The sequence below is a fragment of the Metarhizium robertsii genome (assembly GCF_000187425.2).
Source record: "Metarhizium robertsii ARSEF 23 chromosome Unknown MAA_Scf_4, whole genome shotgun sequence".
NCBI classification, from domain to species: domain Eukaryota; kingdom Fungi; phylum Ascomycota; class Sordariomycetes; order Hypocreales; family Clavicipitaceae; genus Metarhizium; species Metarhizium robertsii.
In genome coordinates this window covers 82,129-108,093 of record NW_011942182.1, presented here as the reverse complement: position 1 = coordinate 108,093, position 25,965 = coordinate 82,129, and the positions used below count along the sequence as shown (strand labels likewise).

General features: G+C 54.7%; 9 protein-coding genes across 9 annotated transcripts; 7 read left to right on the top strand and 2 right to left on the bottom strand.

The window, feature by feature from the left end:
- Nucleotides 1–412: 412 nt before the first annotated feature.
- Nucleotides 413–3,421, top strand: MAA_08662 (Peptidase S8, subtilisin, Asp-active site protein; the record flags this gene model as incomplete). Its single annotated transcript, XM_007826660.1, has 2 exons — nucleotides 413–937; nucleotides 995–3,421. The coding sequence occupies 2 exons, from the start codon at nucleotides 413–415 to the stop codon at nucleotides 3,419–3,421; spliced, it is 2,952 nt and encodes a 983-aa protein (XP_007824851.1).
- A 2,006-nt stretch (nucleotides 3,422–5,427) lies between these two features.
- MAA_08661 (metalloprotease 1) lies at nucleotides 5,428–6,822 on the top strand (the record flags this gene model as incomplete). The annotated part of the gene is made up of 3 exons (XM_007826659.1): nucleotides 5,428–5,685; nucleotides 5,741–6,315; nucleotides 6,375–6,822. The coding sequence occupies 3 exons, from the start codon at nucleotides 5,428–5,430 to the stop codon at nucleotides 6,820–6,822; spliced, it is 1,281 nt and encodes a 426-aa protein (XP_007824850.1).
- A 1,578-nt stretch (nucleotides 6,823–8,400) lies between these two features.
- Nucleotides 8,401–9,495, top strand: MAA_08660 (vacuolar membrane protein; the record flags this gene model as incomplete). Its single annotated transcript, XM_007826658.2, has 3 exons — nucleotides 8,401–8,469; nucleotides 8,625–9,338; nucleotides 9,430–9,495. The coding sequence occupies 3 exons, from the start codon at nucleotides 8,401–8,403 to the stop codon at nucleotides 9,493–9,495; spliced, it is 849 nt and encodes a 282-aa protein (XP_007824849.2).
- A 1,220-nt stretch (nucleotides 9,496–10,715) lies between these two features.
- On the top strand, nucleotides 10,716–12,331 carry MAA_08659 (phosphoglycerate kinase; the record flags this gene model as incomplete). Its single annotated transcript, XM_007826657.1, has 3 exons — nucleotides 10,716–10,781; nucleotides 11,062–11,482; nucleotides 11,565–12,331. 3 exons carry the CDS (start codon nucleotides 10,716–10,718, stop codon nucleotides 12,329–12,331), a joined length of 1,254 nt encoding a protein of 417 aa, XP_007824848.1.
- Nucleotides 12,332–12,646: 315 nt separating this feature from the next.
- On the bottom strand, nucleotides 12,647–13,096 carry MAA_08658 (dss1/sem1; the record flags this gene model as incomplete). Its single annotated transcript, XM_007826656.2, has 3 exons — nucleotides 12,647–12,686; nucleotides 12,774–12,885; nucleotides 12,988–13,096. The coding sequence occupies 3 exons, from the start codon at nucleotides 13,094–13,096 to the stop codon at nucleotides 12,647–12,649; spliced, it is 261 nt and encodes an 86-aa protein (XP_007824847.2).
- Nucleotides 13,097–14,255: 1,159 nt separating this feature from the next.
- Nucleotides 14,256–16,443, top strand: MAA_08657 (breast cancer protein; the record flags this gene model as incomplete). The annotated part of the gene is made up of 3 exons (XM_007826655.1): nucleotides 14,256–15,965; nucleotides 16,031–16,086; nucleotides 16,170–16,443. The coding sequence occupies 3 exons, from the start codon at nucleotides 14,256–14,258 to the stop codon at nucleotides 16,441–16,443; spliced, it is 2,040 nt and encodes a 679-aa protein (XP_007824846.1).
- Nucleotides 16,444–16,753: 310 nt separating this feature from the next.
- MAA_08656 (sterol desaturase family protein) lies at nucleotides 16,754–17,749 on the bottom strand (the record flags this gene model as incomplete). The annotated part of the gene is made up of 1 exon (XM_007826654.1): nucleotides 16,754–17,749. One exon carries the CDS (start codon nucleotides 17,747–17,749, stop codon nucleotides 16,754–16,756), a length of 996 nt encoding a protein of 331 aa, XP_007824845.1.
- Nucleotides 17,750–19,253: 1,504 nt separating this feature from the next.
- Nucleotides 19,254–22,037, top strand: MAA_08655 (hydrolase; the record flags this gene model as incomplete). The annotated part of the gene is made up of 2 exons (XM_007826653.2): nucleotides 19,254–21,006; nucleotides 21,067–22,037. The coding sequence occupies 2 exons, from the start codon at nucleotides 19,254–19,256 to the stop codon at nucleotides 22,035–22,037; spliced, it is 2,724 nt and encodes a 907-aa protein (XP_007824844.2).
- An 832-nt stretch (nucleotides 22,038–22,869) lies between these two features.
- On the top strand, nucleotides 22,870–24,725 carry MAA_08654 (uncharacterized protein; the record flags this gene model as incomplete). Its single annotated transcript, XM_007826652.2, has 2 exons — nucleotides 22,870–23,181; nucleotides 23,262–24,725. The coding sequence occupies 2 exons, from the start codon at nucleotides 22,870–22,872 to the stop codon at nucleotides 24,723–24,725; spliced, it is 1,776 nt and encodes a 591-aa protein (XP_007824843.2).
- Nucleotides 24,726–25,965: the final 1,240 nt, after the last annotated feature.

Here is a 25,965-nt window from a genome sequence, read left to right as displayed (position 1 = left end):
ATAACGTTCTCGGCTCAAATGGCCCGAGAACTGCTAGCCCGGCTGATGGAACTCGCAAATGACGGAGGCTTGATTGCCTCATGCTGCATGAACATCTTCAGTTGGTTTCCACTTGGTCAATATTCCAGGACTGCGTAGTACGCTGAATAACCAAATATTTGCTGATGCCTGGTATACGTGTAAGCTTAACCAACAACATATGGTTATGGGTATGCATGCAAAGAATGCACTGCCGGTATAGTACGCACCGAGAGGCACGAATGGATATAAGACGAGCAAGCAACCTCTTGAGATTGATCATCTTGGCCATGCTCTAGACAGCCATCATTCCCAACCTTGCTCGGTTGGCCATATTCTCCTTCACCTTGTTGCAGTAAATTTGCCCGACTACACGGGGAGCCACCCTTGCACCATGGTGTGCTCGTCCTGGTTTGCTTTTCTGGCGCTCGGCGTGATAGGAGCATCGCCGGCTTGGGCCGCAGACAATGGAATAGAGTCGACAAAACTCGCTGCCGATGACTTGATCCTCGAGTGCGAAAGCAACCAGGCTTGCCAACTAGTAGCCAACGCTGTCGAGGCAAGCGGCGGCGTGTTGCACTACCTTTACGAGTCGGATGTTTTTCACGGTGTTTCGTTTCAACTACCCAAATCCGCGACGGCAGAGGAGAGGAGAGCCTTGGTGGCACAATTCAAGGGTATCAAGGCATCGTGGCCGGTGCAGGACATTACTCTCGTGCCGGAGGACACAGCCAAGGACCAGCCAGAAGACAAACTCCAAGTCCTCAAGGGGGGTGAAGAGAAGAGGGCGCCCCTTGGCCGTCGAGCCGACGATGACCGTGTCGAGACCCCCTGGAACCACCTCATGACACACGTCGACAAGCTGCACGAGGAGGGATATCTAGGAAGTGGTATCAAGATTGCTGTTATTGACACTGGTGTACGTTGCCGACCCCTCTTGTCTTTGGAACGAGGCAGATGCTAACAGGCAGAACAGGTCGACTACAACCATCCCGCGCTGGGAGGATGTTTTGGACCAGGTTGTAGGGTTGTCACCGGAGAGAACTTTTCCAACGAAGGAAACAGAAGCGACCCCATAGACTGCAGCGACAACGGCCACGGCACCATTGTGGCCGGCATTCTGGCGGGCTACAACAAGGCGGATGGCTTTGTGGGCGCGGCGCCAAACGCAACCATCATGGCATATCGCGTGCTTAACTGCAATGCCAAGGGACGTGAAGACGACATGATAGCGGGCTGGCTCCAGGCCGAAAAAGACGGCGCGCAAATCATCGTCTCGTCAACCGGTTTCCAGGGCGAAAACTGGGCGCAGAGACCGCTTGCCGTGGTGGCTGCTCGCATCGTCGCCAGCGGCGTGCCTTGCGTCGTCGGCCTGGGCAACCACAAGGAACAAGGCCTCTTTTACGCGATGAATCCCAGCACCGGCCGCGGCGTCACGTCTGTCAACTCGTTTGGCCGCTCTCTGGTAGCGCTCGAGCACCGCGGTGAATACTCGGTCGGCACCGGGTCCGAGCCGGTCGACTTTGCCTTTGAGCCCGGCAGGGGGCTGCACGACTGGGACGGGGAGTGGCGTCCGGTGCACGACGTTGACGCCGACTTTGGCGACAAGCCCGACGATGACCTTACGGGGGCCGAGGAGGTCCCCGACTACCTCGACTCGGACACGGTGCTCGGCGACAATTGCAAGCTGTCGCCGGGCAACTCGAGCGCCGGCTTCGCCCGGGACCTCGCCGGCCACATCGCCCTGATCCGCCAGACGCCCGAGACCAACGGCTGCCACTTCTATGATCGCGTGCGAAACGCCGTCGCCCGCGGCGCCGCGCACATCCTCGCGTGGCAAGACGCACCCAACTACATCATGATCCGGCGCCAAGACGCACACGGAGTGAGGGCCATCGGCATTACCCAAACCGACGACGGCCGAGCCATGGCCCGTGCCCTCGCATCCGGCCAGCCGCTCACGGCCCGGAGAGCCGGCCGAGTCCGCATCGACACGGGGATTATTGCCCCCATGTCTGCGTACGGGCCGACCTGGGACATGGACATCAAGCCTACCATCGGCGCGCCCGGCCACCGAGTTCCTGTCACTCGGAAAGGCGGCGGCTACGGCTCCGACTCGGGCACCTCCTTTGCCGGGCCTCTTGTCGCCGGTGTCTTTGCCCTCGTGGCCGAGGCCCGGGGCACCTTCGATCCCGCTCTCCTCAACAGCCTGATCACGTCCACGGGGGCCCCTCAAAGCAGCCACGGCCGTCTGATTACCGTGGCTCAGCAGGGAGGCGGTCTTCTCAGGGCCTGGGAGGCTGCCCATGCCACCACCCTCGTCGAGCCCGGCACCCTGCCGTTCAACGACACGGATCATCGCCCCGACTCGATTGGGCTGCGCATCACCAATACCGCCAAGACCGAGGTGACGTACCGGCTTTCTCACCTTGCTGCCACTACGCTGTACACTCTCGAGAGCGACTCCGTTCGCCCCAGCGAGGATCCGGCGGGTGAGCTGGATAAGCTGGCTATAATGGATGAGTTGGATGAGGTGGATGAGGCTGTTGACGCCGCGGCCCATGTCGAGATGAGCCAGTCCTCACTCACCCTCGGCCCGGGTCAGTCGGCCACGGTGGACGTCTCAGCCACCGACCCCAGCGGCCTTGATCCCGAGCGTCTGCCCCTGTGGTCCGGCTGGGTTAGCATCCAGGGGTCCGACGGTACAAACCTGACTGTTCCCTATCTCGGGCTGGGCGGTTCGCTCCGCTCGGCCGCCGTCCTCGATCCCGCCAGCAAGTTGAGCACCTTGGCCGGCTCGGAATTCCTTCTTCCCAATCCGCCCGAGGGACAAACGCCCGGGCCTTTCCAGGGAATCGCAGAGCCTGCGGCCGCCGTTCGCAGCGAAGCCATCTCCACCTCGTTTGACCTCGTTCTCGGCTCGCCCCAGGTCCGCGTCGACATTGTGCCGCTCGACGTGTGCTCGACGCCTGCCCTTGTCGGCGCGCGAGTAAACGCCACGGAGCCGGATCTGTCCCAGGCCTGCGTGCCCGACTCCATCGTCACCGAATTCGCTGGCGTCAAGTCCATCGGCCAACTGCCCGGCTATCCCAGGCACTACGTCAAGCGTGAGGAAATCCAAATTCGCTGGGACGGTGCCTTCGCCCCGGGACAGTACGCGCCGCCCGGCCGGTACAAGATTGTGGCCCGCGCCCTGTCTATCATGGGCGATGCCGCCGACGAGGCCCATTGGCAGACGGTCGAGTCGCCCGTCTTTTCCATTCTGTACGAGGGCAATGTCAAACGTGCCCCTGAGGACCAACCCGCTCAGCCTGTCCAGACGCCGGAGGAGGAAGACGCTCCTGCTGCGAATGCAGGGGACGCTCTCGCCGCAGACGACGCCAAACATGCCCCAGAAAGCTAGCCCTTGGGGGAGATCAACTTGTAAGCTCGCCAGATGAGGAAGCCGCTTATTGGCCTGCTGCTGCTGGCGCAAGTTTCTTGAAGTAGGGCATATTCGATGCCTTGGTGGAGTGCCGTCCAGGCCTCACTATTTATGTTGGCAGGCTTCATCTCCATCCACTAGTAGCACAAGCATATCTGTAAAAACGACTCGGTGGGCGGACATGAATCCTTGGTTTCTGAAATGTCATTTTTTGTAACTAGTTTCGTTGCCATAAGATCAAGTCGCTCATGGAAGGGAATATCCACTGTCGTCATCCACTGCCGCCCGTGTGGTAGTTGGAATAAATATTCAACTTTGACATTATTGATGCTTCTATTGCTGAACGGTAATGTGATTGTTAACGGAATATAAGGGCCGGGGGTATACTTGCTCGGTAATAGTTCTTTTTCTCGACAGTGAAACGAGTCCTTGTGGCCAAACAATAAAAAAAATCCGCATTCTTGCATCGCGAATAGTGGAGACCGACTTGACTGATCAACTCATGAAGCAGCCCATGAAGCCGAGCGAGAATGCGGAGGTCTAGTTGGCATTCCACCGAGTCGCGGACGGTAAAACCTCATGCCCCTCGCCGGCATCCACTTGACCCTATATTCATCGGAATCATGAAAGCAGACATCATAAGCCAGATAACAAGGCGCACAAGTAGTTGTCCGGAGGGGCAAATTTGCGTCGAGCTCAACAGTGGCAGTGGCAGCCTCTGTTGAGCTCGACGCAAATCGGAGCCCCCGAAAGAGGCCATACGAGCAACGCTGAGCGTGTCTCAGTGTCTATAGAACCTAGAGCTAATGCGATGGTTCGCTATAGTATGACGACGAGTGGCGTCTTTCTATTGGTCGGCGCTCATATGCAGGCCTCCAGATGCCCCCAGAGTTGGCTTGGTATATCCCACGGCAGGGCGACGCAATCCCCGGATTCAAATTATCATGTAGAACGATGTGGAGCAAAAGTGTCAACTGCAAATTGGACATGCTTGGCTCGTGACGAATCTAGACCTTTTTTTTTTTGACCGATTTTCCACCCATTCGGCTCGCTACAAGGGTGTGATTCCTGGGCCCTGGGGGATATACACATGTGCGTATTGATCTGGCCGAGTATCCGCGACGTCCGGCTTACCAAGCGTGCCCTGTTGGCTCTCCTTTTTCTCCGTGGCCCGGACACTTGAGTGGTTACCAGTTTGTTCCCGTGTTGGGCTAGTGTGATTTTTCTTCTTCACGAGTCAGGACTTGTGCACACTACGGAAACTTGGGAATACTGTCTGGTGGCCTCGAGGCACAACTGCTGTTGCCGCCCACGAGGCAAAACGGTTGCGTGTTCAAACTAGCAGAGATATCATCATTCGGCAGCTTTGTAGCCATTCGGCAAGAAAAGTGTGGGGTTTGCATTCCTACGATGCGCGTCGGGACTCAAATCATGAACACCACATCTCTCCGGGAGGACATCCGATTGCGGAGGCGTTCAATCCGCCCAGGAAATTGTACGACGGCGTAGTCCTCCGCGGTTATACCGAGCTCATAAGTTTCTACACACTACATGTAGGGATGGGTGGGGAATTCCACGCGTGCTTTTCCAGCTTGGTTGTTTATCGTATCAGCTCAGCGGCCCGCTGCTTGGGCGAGCATCTTGGCCATGTTATCACCGACTAGCCGTGCTTCCCCTTGCTTTTGTCACAGGTAGCTATCAAAACAGGGGTTGTACCGTATGCTTGGCTCATAGTGAAATACCTATTATATTAATGCCATCTACTATATAGAAGGAATGTCGGTTAACTTTGCCCAGCATCACGTAAAGCAGGGTGAAGATGAGGCATCACGCGATCAAGAAAAGATGATAGTATAGTGACTTCTTTAATGCTATTAATACCTTGACGCGAGCCTTGCAAGACATTTCGCAACCATGTTCACTTTCCTTTTCATTTTCATTTTCATTCATTTCTCGACACGTGTTGGGCACGTTTTCCTTCCATCATGTATTTTGTCACTCTTTTCATGGCCATATTAATGGCGAATATTGTCAAATCAAGCGCAGTGTATGCCCGCCAAAATGAAACAATACTCGCGTGCGCAGAAGAAGCGCCAAGCCCAGATTTTCTAGAATTATCCAAGTTACTACAAGCCTCCAACTCTACTTCCCTTACACGACGCCAATCACAACAGGATTTCAACTTTAACGTCTTCGCCCATGTTGTATACTATGATAAGACTGCCCGAGGCGGTTATGTCGAGGTTCGTTGAGCGTTTCTTGAAATTGTATACCCTCTTATACTAAATTACATTACAGGAGACGGATATCAAAAAAGCAATAGAAGCCATGAATCGGAATTTTGACGGTTCCGGCATCTCATTTACTCTCGTCAGCGTCAGCTACACGGAAAATCAAGATTGGGCTACCTACCGAGACGTAGAGGCAATGAAGGACGACCTACGCGAGGGAACATACGCAGACTTGAACCTTTACTACATATCCAGCATTGCAGATGACAGGGGACAAATTACGACCAGTGGTAGGTGTAGCATGCCCGTCACGTTCACTTCCAACGGAAAGCCGGTGGACATTACAACTCGCAAGGACATCGTCGTGTCGGAAGAGTACCTAGTAGGCGATGGGTGCGTCATTGTTGCTCGGGCAGTCGATGGTGGCACTGTTACCCACGAGGTCGGCCACTGGCTAGGTTTATTGCACACTTGGAAGAGCGATTGCAGCGACGACGGAGACATGATTGACGACACGGCCCCTCAGGAATCTCCAACATGGCGTTGCTCTTCAGTCACAGATCAGTTTTCCGACGGCTCGCCCGCCAATTACGCCTGCGGCGGCTGGAGGGAGAGCAACATGTACAACTTTATGGATTACTCGTGAGTTATTCTTGCATTTACAACGGGATGGCAGTGACGTTTCTAAACTCGTCGACTAGGGACTGCACGTCGACATTTTCTGCGGGCCAGAAGAAACGCATGGCATACTTTGCAGAGTATCGTGAAATACTCGGGTCTCGCGGGCCAACTCATCATTCATCTCGTCCGGCGGCTGCGGCTGCGGCTTCGGCTCCGGCTCCGGCTCCGGAGGCGCCTCCGGAGGCGCCCAGCGACGCAAACGAGGGCAATACACAGCGGCTGAGATGGTTCAAGCGCAGTATATTCGAGCAGGAGGGGGGGTACGATCTCTGCATGGGCCTCGCCTACTTCAAGATGTCCGGCGCTTCTTCTCTCAGTGCCGACCATGTCGACAGGGCTTGTGGGACGGAGATCTTTTGCAAGATTATTGAATGGGACTGGCAGGGGCTAGGACCTCAGACAATGAGAGATAGGCTTGGGTTTGCAAGCCACCACGAATGCATCGCTGGCCACGAGGCAGAGCCCTAGTCGGTGGCTCGGTTTGCATCAGCCCTTGGCTCGTCCAGCGGCAGAGACACTGCCCTCTTTTCCATTTTGAATTTCCCTTCTTTAGCTCTCAAGTATGTGAGACCAGTGTTCTGTGGCGCCATGCATGTGGTTGAGACGCTAGCATACGCTTACAGGCTTCACATATTGTCTATCAATACAACTCGAGCTCTCTTTGCACCGCTATTCTCATATTTTGACTTGTACTAGAGTTGGTGTCATGTACAAATATATCTGACTGCTGGACAGCCAACAAGACCATTAGTCGTACAAGTGTAATGTCTGGTCTTTTGCCAGCGCGCACCGTAGACTATGCAAAGGGCACCTACGCGCGTGGCCTCTGTCTAGTTCTAGAGCCTTTACGAGACAAGTCTTGGAAAAGTTTTGAATAATGTAATGAATAATGCAATCAATTAAAATTTTGAATAAAGTTGTTTCATTGTCGCTCATCAGGTCAGTGGCCGTGACTAAAACACAGACGCCTGGCGCCCGCTAGGTACTCAAGTACCTAGTAGTGAGCAAGAAACCGGACATTTAAACCGTACGGCGTAAAGGGAGTACATGTAAGGAGAAGTGCTGGTGGGTCAACGTTCAATTCGTTCATGTAGATTTATTACCGCCTATTTACGGAGTATCAATTGATTCATGTTTCAGGCCGGGCGGCAATTGTCCATGTGTCTCAGTGCTGGCCACTGCGTCACTGTGGGGATCCGCCCGGCGGCTCGAGTGGTACTCGTCTTGGTGGCTTGGCAAGTTGGCTTTCAACATGCAGGCAATTTGATGCTTTCAATCCTCGGGCCACAAAGTTGGAAAGTTACTTGTGTGCCGGCGGCTGTGCCATCCAGTAACATTGAACAGGCTGTCTGCAAGGCGCCAGACGGAACTTTCGATGCGGGTCAGCAACTGTCACTCCCAGCCGTCGGTCTGTCCAACGTTCACCGGTGGGTACTTGTTGGCCACTGTTTGAGTTCAGTGGGCTTGCACAGAGTATTCAAGTACTCGGTACATCCGAACCCCCTGGACTTGACCGTTGACAGCTGGTATACTGGCAGAGTACAGAGTACAGAACATCTCCGGGCGCAGGTCGGCTCTCCGTACGGAGTCCTGCCAACTGCCTCGCGAACCGACCAGACCCAATGACCCAGCGCCCATTCCCTCTCATCTCCCTTGAGACGAACCAGCCTGTCCTTCTGACCGCCTCCACCTTGAACAACCATCGCCGTCATCCTCTTTGCTTCATCAACCGTCTTTGTCGCTGCCTACATCGTCTCGTCTTTTTGTTCTTTTGTTCCTTCTTTTATCCTTTCACCTTGTACGCACACAGACGTCTGATCCGCCGTCAGAAAGCAACGTCTGCGTCCGTGTCGTCATCGATCGGGAACCGTCGAGTCACTGAATCCACCCGGTGGCACGCGATTCTGAGAATCTGGCCCTCAATCTTCCAAGGCTCTGCCACGCACGCACCCAAACACCCTTGGGACTCCGTCTGCCGCCATCGTCCCCATCTCGGTCCCCTTCCATCTCCGCCCTTCTCTCCCGTTTTTGCAAACCTTACCCGCCATGTCGTGGGAACTGAGCAGGAGACGGATTCTCCGCTCCATCAACGAAAAATATCTCTTCGGTCGCATTGTAAGTCTCAACTATCGAATGCCTTTTGTGCCTGTTCTGCTCCGTCCTTGTCATTTGGTGCATTCCTCTTCATGGATTCATTCATTCCACACCACGCAGCCTCTTTCCTTCAACCCGCCCTCGTTTTGCCATGGTTCTAACCCGTATGCTCTCAGCCGATTCTCCATGCCGTCGTCTTCCTAATCGAGATGGCTCTCATCGCTCGATTGACGGCGAGGTTCAACACATACTATGAAGAACGACCACGTACGCGCACATGCCGCCCGCAAGCAGCCTTGCTATTCTTGGATTCTCTTGACACGACTAACCGTTGCACAAATGTAGTCATGACCATGATGGTCACCAATGCCATCCTCGGTGGCGTCGCCGACACGGTTGCGCAGAGCATCACAGCCATCCGAACCCGCGCCTCTCGGAAAAGCGTCGGCGCCGATAAAGACGAATTCGCCATCGAGATTCACGAACTGAACCGCAAAAGTGCAGACTTTGATGAACGCGACTTTGTCCCCGACAACAAGGCACTGCCAACAGCCTTTGACTTTGAGCGGTTGACCCGATTCATGGCCTACGGTTTTTGCGTCGCGCCCCTTCAGTTCAAATGGTTCCGATTCCTCGAACGAGCCTTCCCCATAACCAAGACGAGCGCATTCGGCCCAGCCATGAAGCGTGTCGTGTTTGATCAGCTTGTGTATGCACCCTTTGGTGTGGGCTTGTTCTTCACTGTCATGACCGTTGCCGAGGGCGGCGGACGACGCGCAATTGGCGGCAAGCTTCGCGACATGTATGTGCCTACCCTCAAGGCCAACTACGTGGTCTGGCCGGCTGTGCAGATTGTCAACTTCCGCCTCATGCCGGTACAGTTCCAGCTGGTAAGTTTCAATAGCTTATATCCGCAAATGGCGGACCGCTGCGTCGACCTTGGCACACCAATGACCAACGTACTGACTCCTCGCTGCCTAGCCATTCGTATCGACAATCGGTATCGCTTGGACGGCCTACTTGTCCCTGACCAACGCCTCCGACTAGATGTATGATGGGCACGATATAAAATGAGTGAAATGGGAGAGACAAACAGAAACGGTCCACAATATGACGCCTCGTCTTCATACTGGCGGATTCTGCCGCATGGACAAAAAACGAGGGTTGATCAATCTGGTCATGGATCATGGTATTAAACTGATTATATAGCACACACAGATTCGGTTTCTTTTGATTTGCCGTTTTGGGTTTTTCTCGGGGCAGGCGTCTTGACAATTTGGCGTTGGGGCATTACGGTCTTTGCGCTTTACTTCATCAGTGGTTCTTGTCCTTTTAGAGGGTTAGGGTGGATTGCTTTCTTGGCAGAGGGGAGGCGGCGACTGGAAGGTGCATGCGGTTGGAACAGTGGCAGTCGTGTACAGTACTTTGTCTGCAGTTCTGCTGTATGTAAAAAGGACATGTTGAACTTGCTTGCATTCTCTTTGGTTGACTTTGGTGTCTGGCAGTTGGGGAACTGTCCGTGTTGTCTCCATTGCACGCACCAATACACATGAAGTTGGCTTTAGCGTGGCTAATCAAGTGATGTTGCATGATAGACACTCTCGGACTGCGATTTGGGTCGTTATCGCTGGCGATTGAGTGATTTTTGACAGCCCACATGCACATGCAGCCAACAAGGTTGAACGAGTAGGCCGTTTGCATCACGTCACTGTCCCACTCGACATTGAGCTGGAGTGCAAAATGCTTCAGCCATGGCTGGCAAGGTAGGAGCCTGGCAGAATATCAAACATTTACTACTAAAGTCCAGCCCTCGACCAACTCCCGCATCATGTGCAGTCAACCAGTGCCAGTTGGCCCGACCGACGCCAATGTTGAAACATGGTACTAGGAGGAAGAAACTGCCTCAGCATCAAGCCTGACCAGTTGAGTCAAGGTCTGGTTGGTTGACTTCTGGCGCTGCCCACAGGGAACGCAGTGTTGGGTGGCCACATGCATGCCGGGCCACCACATGCAGACTGGACATCAAGCTTGACGTGGAGGTCCTGAATGCCCCGCCATCCGGTTGCCCTTCACCCCCTCCTCCATCCAGTCAACCCCTCCATAGCTCAATTTGAAACTTCTTTCCCACCTGGCGCATCTACCGTACTCTGCATCCTCCTCTTGTTTTCCGTGCGCTTGACCAACGGGAAATCAATTCATTACCCACGATACTGTCTCTACGATCCCGTATCTCTGCCTTCTTCACAGTACCCCGAGCATACGCCGTCATGTCTCTGGCTAGCAAGCTGTCCATCACCGACGTTGACGTCAAGGGCAAGAGGGTCCTGATTCGGGTGAGTTCGGGAGCTGTTCCCCCCGCGTCCGGGTGCATGGGCTCATCCCACGAGATGGGAATAAGGTGGCAATGTGAGGGTTTGGAGACCAAGGACCTACTACTACTCATGTATTATTATTCGTGGCCTGCATCTGCCCGGGTTGTTGGGAAAATTCCCAATGCCCAGCGAGCCCGCAGAAGGCGGGGGCAACGGAGCTACTTAACCACGACTTGGCTGCAACATGGAACTGCACACACAGGACACAAGTCAATTGCCAGGCTAACCACCTAGTACACAGGTCGACTTCAACGTCCCCCTCGACGAGAACAAAAAGGTAACCAACAACCAGCGTATCGTCGGTGCCATCCCCACCATCAAGCATGCCATCGACCATGGCGCCAAGGCCGTCATCCTAATGTCCCACCTCGGCCGTCCCAACGGCTCTCCCAACCCCAAGTACTCCTTGCAGCCCGTCGTTCCCGAGCTCGAGAAACTGCTGGGCAAGAGCGTCACCTTTGCTCCCGACTGCGTCGGCCCCGAGGTCGAGGCCATTGTCAACAAGGCCGACGGCGGTGCTGTCGTTCTGCTCGAGAACTTGCGATTCCACATTGAGGAGGAGGGCAGCTCCAAGGATAAGGAGGGTAACAAGACCAAGGCTGACAAGGCCAAGGTTGAAGAGTTCCGCAAGGGCCTGACCGCTCTTGGTGACGTCTACATCAGTGAGATTCCATACCACTTTTTTTTTTTTGCTCTTTGCAATGCGACATTTTTCAACAAGAAACTAACCGGCGACTTGAATAGATGATGCCTTCGGCACCGCTCACCGTGCTCACTCCTCCATGGTCGGCGTTGACCTGCCCCAGAAGGCGGCCGGTTTCCTCATGAAGAAGGAGCTCGACTACTTTGCCAAGGCTCTCGAGTCGCCTCAGCGTCCCTTCCTGGCTATCCTGGGTGGTGCCAAGATCTCGGACAAGATTCAGCTCATTGATAACTTGCTAGACAAGGTCAACACTCTGATTATCGGTGGCGGCATGGCCTTCACCTTCAAAAAGGTCCTCAACGATATGCCCATTGGCTCCTCGCTGTTTGACGAGGCCGGCTCCAAGAACGTCAAGAACCTCATGGAGAAGGCCAAGAAGAACAACGTCAAAGTTGTTTTGCCTGTCGACTTTGTCACCGGCGACAAGTTCTCCAAGGATGCCGAGTCTGGCTACGCTACGGATGACAAAGGTATCCCCGATGGCTGGATGGGTCTCGACTGCGGCGAGAAGTCTTCTGCGCTCTTCAAGGAGGCCATCGACGAGGCCAAAACCATCTTGTGGAACGGCCCCGCCGGTGTCTTTGAGTTTGACAAGTTTGCCAGCGGCACCAAGGCCATCCTCGACGCCGCCGTCAAGGGCTGCGAGAACGGCAAGATTGTCATTATCGGCGGTGGCGATACCGCTACCGTTGCCGCCAAATACGGGGTCGAGGACAAGCTTAGCCACGTGTCCACCGGCGGTGGTGCCAGTCTGGAATTGCTGGAGGGCAAGGAACTCCCTGGCGTTGTTGCTCTCTCGAGTAAGTAAACACCAGAACCAGAATCCATGAGGGAGTCACGAGATATACATATATACATGCATAAAAGACATGGTGGCTGAGGGTCAATTGGCGGACAAGATCGATCAAAACAGTCGCTTTTATAGTTGAAAACGTAAATATCACGTTGTAATCGCAATCGTCTGTCAGGGTGAGAATCGTGCCCTCGTCAACACAAGTCAGTGCCCGCCAGGCCATGCACCGCGCGCACGCAGGCATGAAGGCACGCACACACGCATCAGCTCCAACAGTGTAGTTCATAGCATTTATTCATAACCATCTATACCATTCTATGTGCCCATTCCCTATCTCCGCTTCGAGGCTTCGACTTTCTTGAGCTCCTCCCTGCGCAGGTTAGTTTCGCACGGTCCATGAAAGATGTGTTCTTTGCGTCATCAGGTAGGTGGCCGCGCGGGCGAGCGCAACACTCACTTCAACTGCAGGGAGAAATCGTCCGTCATGTCGTCATCGTCCCAGCTTTCCTCCCACAGGTGCTTCGTCTCGCCGTTTCCCTGGGCGGCCTCGGTCTGGTCCTCTGGCCAATCTGATGGTTTTGGTCAGCTTCCCTTTTTTTTTTTTTGGCCATGCACCACGTCTGCTTAGTTCTAAAGAGCGGTGTCGGGGGGGGGGAAGGGGGTATGCGTACCATCGACGGGGAAGTCCTCGAATTCGTCGTCCTCGCCTAGCGCGGTGGTCTTTTGTTCTGGTTTCTTCTCCTCGGTGGGCTGGGGTTCGGGCTTGGCGTCTGAAGCCATTTTGTGGTACTGAGGTGGATGAGACGAGGGGATCGGTTTGTGAGACGTATATATTGCGATGGAGGAAGGGGGTTGGCGGTGCTGAGTGTCTGCTCGAGATGATGGAGATGGTTGATGGACTACTTGACTGGTGATGGCGAGCTTGGGAAGCTGGGGCGTTGGCCGGGGCGGAAGAATGCGGCGTCCGGCCTGGTTGTAGGGTAGGTAGGTGGTGGCTAGGGAGACTGGCCACGGACGGCAGGTGGGCTTCGAGAAATATATATGTGTATCTGTGAGGATTTTACTCTTTTTACGGAGTGTACAATTTGAATTGGATTATGCGTAAATATGAGATGGTTGGCAACTTGGTGTGAGATGGTGAACACGACCAACCTGTTTCCGTGGAGAGCAGATGCAGTGGCTGCCAACTACTAACCAAACTCTCTACTTGATGGCCTGGTTTCGCCATGATTTCTTCTTCTTTTGCCTTTTTCTCCTCTTGCACCTTTCCCCTTGGAAGATATTCTTTCCGTACGAAACAGACACAGTTCAGTGACTCCGGCCGAGGAACAGTAGAGTTTCCCCTGTAGCCATGACCGCAGCGTTAGGTGCTGACGTAAGCGGCGTCACCGTCTGCCAACCAGGCAATTGGCCATCCAACTCACACAAAGACGATTCTGGCCTTAGTGCTGAGCTGTTTCTATTTTTTCTCAGAGCGCCGTGGCTCGAGTCCCGCCAATGACGACATGGTTGCCCGAAGTCCGGGCGGGCTTTGGCACCAACCTTGGCGGCCAGAGGGTCTGAATGCCAGCAGTTTCCCACGGACGAATTGGCCTCGCCGGCACTCCGCAAGAAGTACATAGCCAAACTACCGCGCAGCGTTTCGACGTTTACGGCCGTCTACGCCGCGCGTTCACGGCTCGGTCGGTACCTATCTGGTGTCTGGTGTCTGGTGTCTGCTACCTGATGTCCCAAGGTTTCGGTCTCGGGCGCTCCAACTCGTCGCACTTCCCAACAGCGACCCTAACTCCGGCGTGCTGTGGTACAGTGGCTTATCTACGGCTGAGCCCGCGTCTAGTTATATAGTACTCCAGAGCACCTCTTGTCAAGAAGAAGTATTGACGAATTGCGTAACATCCAGCACATCACACGAACCGCAGCCGGCGGGTTGCACGTCACCATGAGTCTCCTCAGCGGATGGTTCCGCAGCACCAACTCCAGCGCCGACTCGCTCAAGGCCGAAACCCTCGCGGCAAGGGAGCGAGAAAACCTCGCCGACGCGCTGAAATGGACCGAGCTCATCATGAACGACGACATTGACGGCGCCTGGCAAGGCCTGGAGAAGGGCGAGTCGTCCTTCCACAGCCTTGGCGCCGCCGTGACGTTTTTCATGCGCTCCATCCTCGGCTTCGAGAAGGAGGTCATGGCCCAGACGGCCGCCAAGCTGGCCGATTGCGAGACAAGGGCCTGGGCCGATTACAAAAAGGCCCAAAGGTATGCCGTTCCCCATCATGCCGCGAGCAGGGTGTATCCTCCCGGGACCGAGTATGAGCTCGTTCGCGCCGAGACGCAGCTTATGAGTGCCGTGGTCGGCGTGCTCAACGAGAGCATTGTCGAGGCCATGAAGAGCTTTTACAAGTTGCGAAAGGCCTTTATTATTCTCGATGGCATAGCCGCCGTCGAGGCCAAGGCTGCGGCCGCCCAGAAAGCCGCCTTGAGCAATGGTGTCAAGGGCGATGCGGCCAGCGCACGCTCGTCGGCATCGGGGGCGCAGACCCCAAACGGCGACAAGAACAGTGCGTCACTGCCGAAGCATTTGAATATTCCGGATCAGCCGCCTGGAGATTCAGACTACGACAGCTCGCGACCAGTGACGCCCCTCAAGCTGCAGTCTGCCCACCTCGAGACGGAGCTGGAAGTGACTGATCCCGTCGACGCCTTCATCCACTCCGGCACAAACATGTGCTTTGGGCTCATCCTGCTCATCCTGAGCCTGGTGCCGCCCGCGTTCTCGCGGATTCTCTCCGTCGTCGGCTTCCACGGCGACAGGGTTCGCGGCGTCCACATGCTCTGGCGCTCGGCCGCCCACGACAACATCAACGGCGCCCTCGCCGGCATGATGCTGCTGGCCTACTACAACGGCCTCCTGGGCACCGTCGACATCCTCCCCAGCGCCAGCGACTACGACCAAGACGCCGAGTCGGTCGGCCCGCCGCACGACAAGTGCAGGAAGCTCCTCGCCGACCTGCGCGCCCGCTACCCGGACTCGCGGATGTGGCGCGTCGAGGAGTCGCGCCTGCGCGCCAACGACAAGAATGTCCAGGGGGCCATCGACCTGCTGTCCACGGGCAAGGAGTCGGCCATGAAGCAGATCACGGCCGTCAACGACTTTGAGCTCGCCATCAACGCCATGATCCTGCAGAACTGGGACCTCATGCGCGACACCTTTCTGCGCTGCCTCGAAATCAGCGACTGGAGCCCCGGCGTCTACTACTACATGGCGGGCTGCGCGTCGCTCGAGCTGTACCGCGACGCCCACCACGCCGGCGACGGCACCGAGGCGCGGAGGCACAAGGCCCGGACGCACGAGTACCTGCGCAAGGCGCCCCAGGTCTCGGGCAAGCAGCGCCTCATGGCCCGCCAGCTGCCCCTCGAGACGTTCCTGCAGCGCAAGGTGCACAAGTGGGAGGAGCAGGCCAAGGCGCTGGGCGTCGACCTGGCCGATGCCGTTGGGCCCTCGCCCGCCATGGAGATTTGCTACTTCTGGAACGGGCAGAAGCGCATGTCGGACGAGCAGCTGGACCGGGCCATGGCCCATCTCCGGTGGGAGAGGTGCACCGCCGGCGCGGACGCCGTGAGCGCGTTGCGGCAGGGCAAGGACGACGTGGCGGTTTGGGGGAGTTGGCACGGGGCGCGGTTTGGGCGATTGGCACGGCGGCGCTCTTGCAAGCACAGGGCAAGATGGACGAAGCCGCAAAGGTTCTCGAGGACAATGTCTTGGTGCACGACAGGTGAGTTTTTTTTTTTTTTTGAATTTCTGGATTTTTAAGACAAGAGGCGGAGGACAATTTGGCTAATGTTGCGCGCTTTGCAGGGCGGCGTTTAAAGGCGGCCACAAGGACGACTACGTCCTGCCCGTGGCCACGTACGAACTGGGCGTGATTGCGTGGACGCAGTGCTGCAATCCGCCCGAGGGGACGGCAGACGAGGTGGCGAGTTATAGGCGGCAAAAGGCGAATCAGTGCCAGGAGCACCTGGAAAAAGTAAAGGCGTGGGAGACGTTTGTGCTCGATGCAAGAGTTGGCATGCGCGTGCAGAGCGGGCTGGAGACGTTGAAGTGGTTCAAGAAGAAGAATGACTGGGTGTGATTTTTAAAATGGGCATGGACATGGGCACGGGCATGGGTATACATGGAATTGATCAACTAGGTAGATATGGCATTGGGTTTATAGACACGACATGATTTTGCCCCCGGCGTTGGGTGGCGACATCACAATGATAGATATTGGCCACACGACATGTTGATTCAGGTATGGCGATTGCATTATGCAAAAACTGTGACTGGGTATCTAGCACGTCATTACACATTTTCTGTTTTGTTGCATTACTCGTAGCCAAAAAGTACCACCCAATCCCCCTTCGTTTCCCCAGATGATCCGTCCACCGTTTTTTTTGGTTTCACTTATCGCTCACAGATCGTAGCCGTTTCTTCAGCGAGTCCACACCATCCTGTACGGCCTTGGTTCCTTCGTCCACCTTGTCTGCCGATTTCTCCTGGGCGTGATGCTTGTCTGCCTCTTTGCGTACATCTTCCAGGACCCCGCGCCCCTGGTTCGTGCCGTGCGCCCAGTCCATGATGCCGTAGGAGCCAAAATTGGACGTCCCCTTGTTTGCGTAGTGGATGGCTGTCCGCTGCGTGATGCCGCTCATGACGATGCCCGGAATGATTGTGTACCCGGACATGGCCAGCGTCTCTTCAATGGACGTGATGATGAGGACCAGGAAGTACGTGAGCAGATGGGTGCGGATCAGCATGCAAGGGAGGAACGCCGGCAGCGATCGGTGCAGCAGAGTCGCCAGGGGATAATCGGCAAAGACTTGCAAACTGAATGGTGCGCCGGCGCCGGCGTGGGCATATGCCACGTGCTTCTTTGCTAGCCAGGACGAGCCGTGCAGCGCGTATCGGTGGACGTAAAAGCTGACAAGCTCGCGCGAGGTCAGTATAAAGGCGCAGTGCTTGAAGACGGTCCAAGGGAGCGGCAGCGTCGTGCTCATCTTGAACACGTGGCGCTTGAAGAGCAGCGTGTATCCCATGCTGATGGCGGCCTCAAAGGCCAGACAAACAAGGACGTTGAACAGGGCCAGCCCCAGCATCTTTGCCAGCTTGCGCGCATCCCGGGTGGGCAAAGAGCTGCGCCCGCCGTGCTTGAAGCCCTCGGCGAGACTGGGCACGCCGACGTCGAGTAGGAGGAAGACGAGGGAGGGGATGAGCCAGAAGATGACGCGGATGACGAGGACGCCGGATAAATGTAGTTCGAGAGCTGGGTGAGAGAATACAAGGCTGGTCCATGTCATGTAAAAAAAGATAAGATTCACGGACGTGGATATCGACGCCCCCGTGGTGGGAAAGAAGACGTAGGAGAGGATGGGGATGGAGAGGAGCAGGTCCAACATGATGGCGATGGTTGCACGCTAGGGCGCGCGTTGTATGACTTGATTGACGCTAAGTGAAGAGGCATAAAAAATTAAAGAAAAAAAAAGAGAATAGAAGGTCAAGGCAGCGTGTCTTGCACAAGGTGCGCAGGACTTTGGAAGATTGAGGTTGAGTTGAGCCTTGGATAGTACGCGCCGGTGACGCAGCCACTTCATATGCGGCTTTGGCGGAGGGTTGAGCCGCGGCAAACAGGATTTTGGCATCTGGGGAAGTGTGGCGCAGAACCTTTGGCTGGGCGCTCCTTCCTGTTGCTCCATTTGAGCCGCTTTTGGCATCATGACGTTGCAGCAGCGAGCACCTTCATGTCGCCTTGCAGAGAGTGTGACGGGGCCTTGTCCATGAATCCACGAGATTTGACGGAGATGGGTATGCCAGATGCTGCCACTTGGGTACGTGGGGGCTGCAGCAAGGTGTGTCATGAAGCACCTGTTGGTTGGAGGAGGAAATATGTAGTGCTACTCCGTACTATGTACTCCGTAGACCTGCACGGACAAGCAGTAGTAGTATTGCAATTGGATCTGGATCCATCGGGCCAATCTCTGTGAAACCTCACTGCCGACCTGGGCGCATGTACGGAGCAATTACTTTCAGTGCTGTGCTCGAATGTTTCGCCTGGGGGTTTTTGCCTCCATGTTTGGTGCGGCTTTGGCATTGATGGCATGACCAGACCGTACTCGCCCCAGCCCACCCATCGATTGCAACCAGACTCCAGCGCGCGGAGATTGAGAGGGCAGAGAATCAATCCACCTGCGACCCAAGTTTTAAAGGCAGGGCGGAGCACCGTTGCCTATCCTGGGCATGGGCAAATTGAAATTGTCCTAGGGCGATCTGACCAGACCCAAGACCAACTTGACTCCAGAAGCACACATGCATCCACACTTGCACACTTTGGTACCGAGACGCGGAGGACGCGACCCTACTCGGCCCAGGACATGGTGGACTCGACCCGCGCTGGAGCCTCCCGTGGATCCGCCTTTGAGGACTTGTTGAGCGCCGTTTTTACTTCCATCCACATGCATCTTTAATCGCCTGGCGGCGTACGTTGGAGCTAGAGCCTAGCACAGACGGTAGACTCCAGGAGCGGAGGTTGCACTCGGTACTCCCTACATGTCTGGTCCTCTGTGCTGCAGAAAACGCCCACCGCCTCACTGGGCCGTTGGCCTCTCGGCCATTGACCAATTGACCGTCGACCCAGACGGATGCAAGGGAACACCAGGGGGCGAACAAGGGGGACCAGTTGACATTACCGCACAATGGGCTCGGGAAACAAAGCATCCTCCTCCCTACGACTCCATCCTCCGTGCTCAGTACCGCCGACACCTGACATCTTCCACCGCTGGCAAACACGGGGCACCAAGCCCGGCTGTTGACACCCGGCAAAGGCGTTTCTCCTGAGACGCCTTGCATATCCACCCCTTTGATCTGTCTAGTTGTGGCTCCCGGCCAAAGTCAACCGACCGGACAATGGATCTCAACGACAACGCGCCCCCTATCCCAACCCGCCACCATTTCCACGTCTCTCAGAGAGAAGCCCGCCATCTACAGCCTCGCCCTTCTCGCAACTCTCGCCGACACTCGCCCCAGCGCACCCCGCGCCCAGTCATCCCTCCGGCCTCTCCCGAGGTCATCTCCAACCTCATCACCAGCCTTGGCGCCATTTCACAACCCACCAGCAGCCACTTTGAATCGCATCCGGCCGCCATCAACTTCGCTTTGCCCACGAGTCCCGTCAGCCCCAGCTCTGGCAGCTTTGGCGTCGATTACGGTGCCTATACTCGCTCCGAGCCTGACGAACCTACCCAAGACCCCTCGTCACTCGACAACCTGGCAGCGAGTGCCCCTATTATTCGTACCTCGAAGCCAACCAGCGGATACTCGCCATTGACAGGCCCCAAGAGCCCTTCGACCCGGAGTACCAGCCGCGAGAGCGGATCTGGTCTTCGTTCATTCATTCGCAGCAACAGCGTAGCCTCGCGTCCATCCTCCCCGGCCTCTGCTACTTCCAAGAATGACGACGCCCACAGCATAGGCAACCTGTCTGTAGAACGTGGATCTGCGCCAACCCCGGAGCTGAAACACCATCGATCACACGACAGCTGGGGGAGAAAGACTGGCCGGGGCACAAAGGGCCTGATGTACATGAGCTCCAAGGAGCGTCTCCGTGAAAGAGAATTTGAAAGAAAAAGATTGCCAAGGAGGTCCGGTAGCCAAAGCGAACCCGGCAGAGGGACCCCCAACAACACTATGACCAACAACGGGGCTCGACCAGACCCCTTTCTCGCCGAAACCGTAATCAACGAAGAGCCTGGTTCTCATAGCGACAGCCCGGGACTGAATGAGCCAAACAAGCTGGATACCCCGCAGCCTATTCCTGCGCGAGACTCGAGCCTAAGAAAGTCACGAACCCATCAAAAACGAACGAGCGCGCGTCGGCCTAAACGAGATAGTGATACACCGGCGGCGGTAGCCATACCAGAGACTGAAGAACATGTCGCCTGTGATTTACCGCTGCCGCAGCAGCATACTCGTACGGGCTCAGGGACAGGCACCCAAGCAAAGTCTTTTTTGCTCGGTCCAGACGAACGCCCGACGTCCCCCGCGTCGTCGGCATTAAGAGCTGCCCAGCCTCTCCCCGATTTTAACATGGACGCTGTGAATTACAATGACGAGGGAGCTGCGCCCTTCCCCGCAGTCGCGCAGGGACGACGGGAAAGCCACAGCGCGGAACGCAGCAGCAGTCGATTATCCGGCCGGCTGAGTCCTGCTCCGAAAGAGGCTCTGAGAATGAAGCGCAGTAGTTCGCGTCTGAAGCGGTTGTCAGGCCCTCTTAGCCCTCGCAGTGAATCTAGAACCAGTGCGGCTGCCTCGCCCGAACCCTCGCAGCAGGCTCAGCAGCAGACCTATCCTGCCGGCTACGAACGGCCCGGATCCGCAGACTCAGTAGATGATGCTGTTGAGTCGTACCTCTGTTCTCCACGTCTGTCTCAAAAGATTCGACACCCTCAAACAGGTCGAGTTATTTCCTTCTCAGAAGTCGGCGATGCAAATGGATCAGCAGTTTTTTGCTGTGTCGGTATGGGCCTGACAAGATATATCACGGCCTTCTACGATGAGCTGGCATTGACTTTGAAACTTCGCCTCATTACACCCGACCGACCCGGAGTTGGTGATAGCGAGCCCTATACCGATGGGACAACCACTCCTTTGAGCTGGCCTGGTACGTATCCTACTCACCACTCGTGTGACAGAACAAAGGTTCAATTGCTGACTGGTGCAGATGACGTTTATGCTATTTGCCAGGCGCTAAAGATTACCAAGTTTTCGATTCTTGCTCATTCAGCAGGCGCAATTTATGCTCTTGCAACGGCGCTGCGAATGCCCCAGCATATCCGCGGACGAATTCATCTCTTGGCGCCATGGATTCCCCCATCCCAGATGAATGTGTTTGGTGCATCTCAAACGCTGCCCCCGACCAATGCTATCCCCACATCGCAAAAGATTTTGCGTGCATTGCCAACACCTCTCCTGAAGGCGGCTAACAGCAGCTTCATGACGGCAACAAGTAGTTCCATTACGAGCTCTCTGCCCAAGAATCCACGCCGCGCTAAACGCAAGTCGAATACCCACGGCAAAGATGGCAACACTGGTAATCGCAATGGCATGCCAGTCAACGATGAGGAGAACCTCAACAGCACCCCCCAAGGAAAGGACAGGCCAGGAGGAGGCCAAGCGGAGAATGGGTTCGACTCTCCTAATATGAGCGAGCACATGGACCAAATTCAGCCCGTTGGGGGTCATGGCGTGAGTGGAGGCTCGGTAATGGCCGAGTCCACGCTTGATATCATGACGGACAAGGAACGGCAAATGACCTACGACACGCGCCTTACCCACGCTATTTGGGAGCTGGCCACCACGGGGGCCAATCCCGCCGTTGACCTTTTGGTGTGTCTGGAGAGAAGGCACACGATTGGATTTCGCTACGTCGACATCACACGGCCCGTGGTCATTCATCACGGCAGCAGGGACACGCGTGTGCCCGTCGAAAATGTCAAATGGCTCGGCAAGACGATGCGGCGCTGCGAAGTGCGCGTCTTGGAAGGCGAAGGACACGGCTTGATGGCCAGCGCAACCGTCATGGGCTCAGTCTTGATGGAAATGAGCAAGGAGTGGGACGATTGGATGCGGTTGACGGGCGCGGATGGACGAAAAGACCGCGAGAGAGGACGGCGAGGGACGATTGTTCGCTAAGGTGCCAAGATGTTGCATCACTCATTTTGCATAAGAGGTGGACGCGAATCATTTTGGGATGTGGATGTGGCGCCACGACCGAGTGCATCCGATTTTCATTCGTTTTGTGACTGGATACCAGGTATCGCTGATCGAACGGAAGCGCGGAAAGTAATACCACGACCATGATACCCCGGTATTACTTTGCGTGCGTTGTATCAATATAAATTAGCAGACTGGAGGGGTCCATGTATAATGGGGTTGCAGAGAGGGACACATATATCTAATGAGCTTGGGCATTGCTTGGCGTAAAAAAAGACAAGAAATAGAGCCCTTTGTATTTTCTTTGGGGTGTAATTGAGACGACTGCGGTGTACTTTTGCCGCGGCTGACGTTTTGGACATCATGCGTGATTATCTGGAGAAGGTTCAAGCCTCTTTGTCGATGAGCCGTAGCTCAGTTGTCAGCGGCAGTTTTTTGGCGAGTCTTGGCATTGGCAGCGGACAGCTGTTTGTGATGGATTCGTTGATTATATTCTCCGGCACAGAAGTTGTACTGCACGTTGTTCTTGCACTAGTGCCGTGCCATTCTGGATTTGTCTCCATTCGTCTAGGCTAAACGTTTCTTACGGCAGGCACGATCTGTCAGCTGGCACTCCGTGTTCTTAAAAAAAAAGAAGAAGATAAAAAAGGAAGGCAGCTGGTTGTCAGCTGGTCAGACCAGTGGGCATGGAAGCATGGAGAATGTCTAATCCTCGCGCCAAAGTTTACCTTCCATCTTCAACACCCAGCAACTCAACCATCTGCTTCGTCGTGCGACCCCATTTGTCAAATTCGAACTGTGTTCATCTACCATGTGGAAAACCATCATTATTGTCCGTGTTGCTCACGGCATTGTGATCCTAGCGTCGTGGCTTCTGCACTGGTTCTTCATACTGGAAAGGCTTTCCCTGCGGCCCCTACGTCGCTCGTTCTTGGAATTTAAAAGTCACTATGGCCCGCTTCGTGCCATACTCCTGGTTCTTATTTTCCCAGACGTTCGCAATGAGCTTGATCGTATTCAGCGAGACATACTCGATCCGCCTGTCGATGACTCCATAGCTGCAGAGAAGGCAATGAAGCTGAAGGAATCTATATCTGAACGCTGTACTACGCTTTGTAGTCCCGTATGCGCTTCTTGTCCCCCTCTGCTGTCGATGTTTTTTTTATTCTTCTGCATGGGCTAACAGGCGATTCTGCAACCCAGGCATTTGATGTGGTACAATTGTCCCTGTTGGCATTGTCGCTTCCTAACCTCCTCCCCGTATCTTGGGTGTCCCTGATAGCCCTCGTCTTCAGCATGACGACTAGCACAGTGTCTGTCATACTCGCATTTACTTTGCGACAGCATATGGACAACCTCTTGGAACCTCATGATGTGAAGAAGTGGTTTGGCAGACCCGCCGACAAACAAGGAATCCCCGCGGACGTTGACAGGCAGGTCTGCGAAGACTCGCCTCGTGGTCTCAAGCATAAACAAGCTGGTGAAGCGACTTACGACATGAACTGCCCAGACCGCGTGGTGAGGGTGAGGGCACCGATGGAAAGCATGCGTTGGAAGAATGTATCGTTCCATGCGGTCCTTATGATGAAAATCCCGGCCATGTTATCGGTTTGGTCCTCGGGAGCTTTTATACTTGGGGTTGGAGTATACACAATGGCCCATTGGGCTTTGAATCTGGAAACTCCCAACTTTGACAGAGCAGATTCTTCTCAAGACGGATGCAGCTCTCTGGTCATTCTCGTCGCGTATAATGTTGCCATGGTTCTTGGTCTGCTGCTGGTCTTGGTGCCAAGCGTTCTAAAGTATGTCCAGGATGCACCCCTCCGACAACTCGACGAGGCCACGAACCCAAAGAAAGGTCAGTCTAAGCTAGACTTTGAAAGCCGCTTCGGGGACTTTGAAGAATACTTTAAAGACCCTAGAGAGATTTTTAAAGACATTAAAGAATGTTGTAGAAACTTTCGAGACACCTTTCGCTACTTTGACGAACTTTATGCAGAGTTTGAAGATATCTTCTGGGAGTTGACAGGGGAGCCGGGAAGTTCTGGAACACAGGCGGGCGAGCACTCCGATATTCTTCTAAATGATTCGGCAATGATTTCCGGAAACACACTTACCCATGAGAATACACAAACGCAACAATCTTGCCAAGAGGAGAGTAGACAGAGGAACAACATTGCGAAGGAAGCCACGCAATCGGATGTCGGGGAGGGCGGCAAACCTGGCACTGGCTATTCTTCTCCTGAAGGAGGGCTCGGTAACTCGCAGGGACAGGCTCTCAGTTCGACATATGGTATTAATTTCAAGCAACCGATCCCGGAACTAATGAAGCGCAGAATGGAGCTTATGATCAAGGCCCAGAAGCGAAACATCACACGCTTGCAACTAATGCTACGGAAGGTGGAGACAGTGTTACCGAAGAAGGGTACAATGTCACTGAGGGAGAAGACAGCGTTACTAAGGGAGGAGACAGCGTTACTGAGGGAGGAGAAGGCGTTACTGAAAGAGGGTACAGCGTTACTGAAGGAGGAGGCAGCGTTACTGAAGGGAGCGTTACTGAAGGAGGCAGCGTTACTGAAGGAGGAGACAAACAGGTATAAAGGAACCGCTGTTTCTGCTTCGGTGTGCGCCTCTGAAGGCTCATCACTTCCCCATCAGGAGTCTTGATGAATGAATTGTGATGCGCCACAACGCGTGGCAGTCATGCAGGTATGGCATCTTGCTCGTTATCTTCGAGCATATGCTCAGCAAAAGTCTTATGATAGGCAAGGCATTAATCCGAGGCAGAGTACTTGAAAATACATATAATCTTGAGATATCATTGCTGTCACCTTATGGACATGGCTCTTTTTGACATGTTATCCCCTATCGGCGGCCAATTGCTTGGGTTTCGAATCGCATCGCTTGCGTGACAGAAGTAAGCGTCAACAGCCACAGCATATTGCGTCGCATTTCCTGCCTTTTCCGATCGTCTTGGCATTTCGTGGAGGAAGGAAGTTTCTGTTTCATTATATATGGGTGGTTTGGAATTATATCACTAGATTACAGGCGGCCAGTGGATATTCTGGCGCACTTGTTTTATGGTGCAAATAGTCGACGTTGTAGCTTGGGGTGGATGGAATTGGCTCGGAGTGAATGAGCGCGGCGGGAAAAAGGAAGAGAAAAAAAGACTAGAAGAGAACGTAATGTCACAGTAGGTAGCTAAGTTATGAACATGCATATATTACGCCTGACCCGTTATCTCGCCGTAATGAGCGCATCTGGCGTATGTGGCCAGCGTCTATGATTCCACAGGCTAAACTCACCTTACATGCTAGCAAATGAGTACCGCTGCCGCGTGCAGCATACATCTCAGGAAAGTGGATGTTTTCTATCGGCAGCTTGACCGAAAATTTGTGTCCCAGCAGGCTGTCTCGCTGTCCACCAGTGCTGTCAGTGTACATTAGCTGTTCTTGTCCTTGGCGTCTGTGGGCGTGACTGGGCTATTATCGCGAAAAGGGTGTATGAAACTTGCGAAAATTTGGCTAGAAGCCGTATCAAGACTTGAACCCATGCCACAGTGAGAATTATCGAATTGTTATCTAGTCACAGCGAAGGTGGTTTGAAGTGGCGCGCATGCTAGCCATTCAAGTTGCGAATTAGCAGCGCCAGGAGCAGATCATTTCGGGAAGCTTCCGTAGCTCAGTTGGTTGGAGCTTCGTACTAATAAATGTTAGTGATGCGGAGGCCGCAGGTTCAAGCGCCGCCGGGAGCAAAGATCGTTCCACGATGCTTTCCGAGCATTTCTTTTTTTTAACTGCTTTCATCTATTATGATTTTTTATTCCTCCTTTTTATTTGGTCACTGACCGAATGAGTGCGTTATATTTCTTGCAGTACCAACTGTCCAACAGCCAGTCCACGGGCAG